This window comes from Lolium rigidum, chromosome 6, assembly GCF_022539505.1.
Source record: "Lolium rigidum isolate FL_2022 chromosome 6, APGP_CSIRO_Lrig_0.1, whole genome shotgun sequence".
NCBI classification, from domain to species: Eukaryota; Viridiplantae; Streptophyta; class Magnoliopsida; order Poales; family Poaceae; genus Lolium; species Lolium rigidum.
This window is the reverse complement of record NC_061513.1, coordinates 289,104,449-289,109,325: the sequence shown is the minus strand read 5'-3', so window position 1 is coordinate 289,109,325 and position 4,877 is coordinate 289,104,449. Positions and strand designations below refer to the sequence as shown.

Sequence of the window (4,877 nt, the reverse complement as noted above, 5' to 3'; positions counted from 1 at the left end):
AGGTGGCACGCCCTTGCACTTCGCATCGCCGCGTGTGACCAGAAGAGCATTGCGGGCCTCGCTCGGAGGGGTCTCAGCCAGCCGCAGCTCTAGGCTCTTCCCGGCTCTACGGTGTTGACAAGGCCGCTGCCCGCCGGTGGGTTTTGGCAGTCAACAGGTCCAACAAGGCCTTCGTCTCCGCGCCGCTCCCTCCAAAGCCATCAGGGCCTGCTGCGTCTGCGCGACGGAAGCTTTTGCAGGCACCGTCGCGACTCCTTCAAGCGGATCATACCGAGCACAGGATTTTGGGGGAACGCACCGAGATGCTTCCCACATTTTGCTCGGAATTACGGATCAACGCCGAGAGCTTACGAGTGCGCCGGCGAGCAAAATTTCCCCGGAATTTTCTGGCTCTAGATACCAATTTGTGATGACCTCAACTGGATGGAAGAAGATCACATAGAGATTGAAGGGGTTGAGAGATTAGAAGCAAGGGAGACGAGACAACAGAAGCACAAGGAGAGATAGCAGAGTTCGGATTCTATTTCATGCCTCATTCATACAGAAGCATGCCGGTGATTATATAGCACCGTACTCCACACACACGCCACGGTGAGGCCCACACTTACAAGGCCCATGGGCCGAACGCACAACGTGCACCTATGTAACACTACAGCATAGCAGTAGATGTTACAACAAGTGTGTGGTTTCAGCTCCAGACTTAGTCGTCCAGTGTGATAACATAACTTTACGTAAGTTCTGGGAGAACCAAGGCATGCCTTGACCATCTTCATTTCTGAAAAAAAAATCATATACTTCAATAAGCTACACATATATATATGCTTAGACAAAAGGCAAGCAATCATAAATGAACATGTTGCTCTAAATTCGCAACACTCACACCTATTTGGTCATACAAAGTCGCTGTTGTCAGATCATATTTAGGTTGGCTAAAGTATTTACAATCCCATTATTAAATAGAACAGTTGATTGCTCAAATAAGTATAAATCATTTACTGGAGATGTCCGATTGATTTGAGCAAACATGAATGAGCTGTGACATACCCATCCATTATTGTTGTCCAAGTGAAGAAAGCCACCATGGCCACGAGCATTGGTAAATTTGTAGAGAGGTCCAGAAGCTGATGAAAGAAATATATATAAGTCAAGAAGTAGAAGATCGATACTAGAGATAGTAATCTGATTTACTTTGAAGATCCACAGCTTGGAATGAGGAGAATCATAGATTTTGAAACAAAACATAAGGATTGAGCAGTATTCTGATTCAAAACATCTGAACATAAGCATCGGAAAAGGATGTGTAATAATTCTTCATAGCAAAGATATAAAGGCAAACAACAACATAATTTTTTACAATATGCAGGTTTTTTCTAAAACGTAATTTTGGGCAGAAACATCTGTCGCGTTTAATAAAAACAAAACGGAAAGAATAACTGCATCTGTGAATGAAGTAACATCTTTACAAAAGGAAATTGCAGCTTTACAGGATTTTGCCCAAGCCTACCTTCATAGCCACCGTAGACTGGATCTTCAGACAATAAAAGAGGTGTGTCCAGGTCAATAAAACTGCAACCGAAACAGGCGAAGAACCATTTTAGCACCTGATTTGAAAGATACGAGCTCTAAAACATAGTATCATCATTTCCATTTTGAACTTCCTATTGGCATACCCTTTAGTTACAAAAACGAAAAATGAATTCATAGTTTTCACGAGTAGGCTCTTTTTGAAGAATTCATAATTTTCATTAGTAACCTCTTTTTGCAGAGAAAGTTTCACAATGAACCAACCTGAAACAACCAAGCCCAGCAGCTAGATGACCAGCAAAGCCCATGGCAATCCTCGTCTCGACCATACCGCCAATCATAAGCGCAATACCAGCTTTTCTTGCAGCATCAATTACTTCAAGGGCTCCAAGAACCCCCATCTTTGCCAGTTTGATGTTGATAACATGAGCAAGATTGCCATGTATTATTTTCTGAGCATCAAGCAAACTCCGACAGCTCTCATCAGCAGCAACAGCAACTCTGTATCTCTCCATTGCAGCGACGCTAACGTCACGGAGGCCTTCCCAATCATCTCTATGAACTGGTTGCTCAAAGAGTACAGGAGTCACACCCATTTCTGAAACAGTGGTAATGAAATAACTTAGTAGAAGAACCAGATATACCATCAAAGTGACTGAGATATTAAAGCTGCAAGTTTTACAGTAGCGTCAAATTTGCACGAGTATGTACCATTTAGTCTGTCAAGAACTTCGACCGCTTGATTTGCTGTGTACCCTTCATTTGCATCCAAGATGAACGAGCAGTCTGGATGGACGAGCCGTATAGCCTTGAGAACTTCAATGTCCGAGTTCAAGTTTTTCCCTACTTTGAGCTTGAGAGTCTCAAACCCTTGTCCCCGGTATTTCGCAGCCAGTTGAGCGGCCTCATTTGGGGTCACGATTGGAATCTAAATTCAGAGATAGTAGATGAAGTTTAGCGAGTCTGATAATGCAACCGTCAACATGCTTGGCTCACTGCAGTGAAGAGAATAGTTAAATAATCATACCGTGATGTCCGTGGTCACGCTGTTTGATGCTCCCCCGAATAATCTCCAGAGAGGTATGCGGATGCTGTTGGCAACTGCGTCAATGACTGCCATCTCCACTCCTGCTCTGGCCTTCGTTGGAGAAAAGTAGGGGTAAATACACGTCGGAAGCAGAGGATGATTGTTTTTGTGCCCAAACAGTTTCGTAAAATAAATAAATACTAGTACACGAAGTAAAGCAGCTGAGTAATTGCCGAGAGAAACAATGAAAGCAGCTGTGTGTGAACTACAAGAATCATGTTTTATGATCTGGAAACCAGCTTCTCTGTTTTTGGTTCTGCGGGCTCATGTTCAGATTTTGACTGTGCAGTTCTGAAACTGTGAAATTATGAGGCTGGTAAAAAGTTGTTGAGACTACGGTGTGACAGTGTCTCACCGACGCGAAGGCGTGTCCGGGGAGGGCGTCGGCGACGTCCCGAAGCACGGCGCCGAGTGGCGCGGCCGGTGCGGCGGCGAGCAGCGCGCAGGCGCGGGCGACGGCGGCGAGCGCGGCGGGCTGGTCCTCGGCGGCGACAGAGGGCAGGACGGGCGCCTCGCCCCATCCGACGGCGCCGCTGGAGAGCTCGACGCGCACGGCGACGTTGGAGACGGCGTCGAGGCGCGAGGAGGCGATGGTGAAGGGCGCGGCGAGGGGCACGTCGACCGAGAAGGGCGTCGAAGCCGGAGGGCTCCGTCGGGGTTGGAGGGGCCGGGGTGGGCGGGATGATCGTGCGTGAAACGAGGACGAGGAGGCCGGGCGTGGCGCGTGCGTCACGGAGCTGGCGCTGCTGACTCGCTCGCAAAAAGCAATCCGTCCGTCCTGTGCGAAAACCAAAATAAGAAAAAACGACCATCAAGTCCTTTGCATCGCGACTACAGCAAACTCCACAGATCGATCCTTGGATTGGAAAACAAAAAGGCACTTAATTGTATGCATATATACCTCCTGGATGAATAATGGCTAAGATCCATCCCGGACCATGACCGCCACCACAACCGATGGAGCCGACAAGAAAACAAATCGACGACCATGAGAGGCCGGGAAGAGCGGCTCTCGACTCACAACAAGCTATGAGGGCCAACAGACAGAGTAGCCTCTCCTCTCCTCTCCTCTCCTCGACGAGTAAAGAGTCAAAGTCTAAGTCGTCACACACGACGCACGCGTTGGCTCCACCCCATCTCATATTTATAGACTGCAAGAGAGGAGGCTAAGGTTAGAGGTGTCTTTCAAAATTTCGGAATTATGGCGCCACATTTTCGTTCTATACACTGGGTTGCCGCTTTTTTTTCACTTCCCGCTATTTCCTGCCGGTAGTTTCGGCTCCAATCCATCACAATGAAAGAGGTGCTTTTACTTGATGGACCGTCAAGATCTGTATTGCCACGGATTGGTGAAAGGTCAAATAGGGAACCTCCTAGCTAATTATGGGGGGCATTAATCTCATTTGCAGGAATTGTGGGTGGCCGGACGGACGCCTGATTCTCCGGCGCGTAGGTTTATTTGGTAAATCAATAACTTCAGAGCAATTTATGCCATGCGCCCAGGATTTTTTGTTCCCACCGTGTTCTTGCATAGGGACTGGTTTTCTTGCTTTCCTTCATTTTAAGAACCAGCATTTTTTCCACCGCAATTCACTCGTTTTATGCACCTATTCAATTTTCTAAAGTTTCGGTGAATAGTTTCATGAGAATGTTTCGGTGATTATTTTCCTAAAAATCCTGTAACTAGTTCAAAAGGGGTGCTCCTCCTATACAGTATTTCCACCGCAATACAGTATTTCAGTGATTATAAGGAGCCAAGATCTGGTCGTCCTTTCACAACTAGGCAGAAACTACTGCTTGGATCCATACATAGCTAACATCACATACACAAGAATCAAGTTACAAACATACAAGTTTTTTTCGCACATAAATCAATGCCATAGGAAATGCCCAAAATACCCAGATCATGCCTAGGTCGGTATTGGCCATGCCTCAAAATGACAGTTCTACAAAATGAAGAATCATAATCGATAGCTACACAATTGATGACAAATCATGATAAAACGAGTGCATATCAGACCAGAGCCAAACCGCGGAAGTTACATTGCAATGGTACGGTAGAAGCCACCAAAGCCAAACTGACCCAAGCACTAACCAAGCTAGACTATTCCAACATATACAGTAGCTACTTAACACAGGCAGTCTGCCCAGATAAGAACAGAGAAGCAACAACCATTCAGGTTTTAAGAAGCATTATTTTTCCACAGCCATGGCTCTCCCTCCTAGCCAGCAATGCTCCTCCCCTGCTGCAGCTGCTGCATAAAGG

The 4,877-nt window shown here is 46.5% G+C and overlaps 1 protein-coding gene across 1 annotated transcript; it reads right to left on the bottom strand.

Moving 5' to 3' along the window:
* Nucleotides 1–504: 504 nt before the first annotated feature.
* Nucleotides 505–4,540, bottom strand: LOC124664335 (L-Ala-D/L-amino acid epimerase-like). The gene is made up of 8 exons (XM_047201878.1): nucleotides 4,511–4,540; nucleotides 2,967–3,389; nucleotides 2,552–2,662; nucleotides 2,236–2,452; nucleotides 1,789–2,122; nucleotides 1,505–1,566; nucleotides 1,045–1,121; nucleotides 505–775 (listed from the first exon to the last, which is right to left on the bottom strand). The coding sequence occupies exons 1-8, from the start codon at nucleotides 4,538–4,540 to the stop codon at nucleotides 770–772; spliced, it is 1,260 nt and encodes a 419-aa protein (XP_047057834.1). The 3' UTR covers nucleotides 505–769.
* Nucleotides 4,541–4,877: the final 337 nt, after the last annotated feature.

Coding starts and splice junctions, on each gene's coding strand:
- LOC124664335 (XM_047201878.1), bottom strand. CDS start 4,540: ATGGCCAATACCGACCTAGGCATGATCTGG. Junction 3,390..4,510: donor CCGACCTAGGCATGATCTGG/GTATTTTGGGCA, acceptor GTTTTCGCACAG/GACGGACGGATTGCTTTTTG. Junction 2,663..2,966: donor CCGGACACGCCTTCGCGTCG/GTGAGACACTGT, acceptor TCTCCAACGAAG/GCCAGAGCAGGAGTGGAGAT.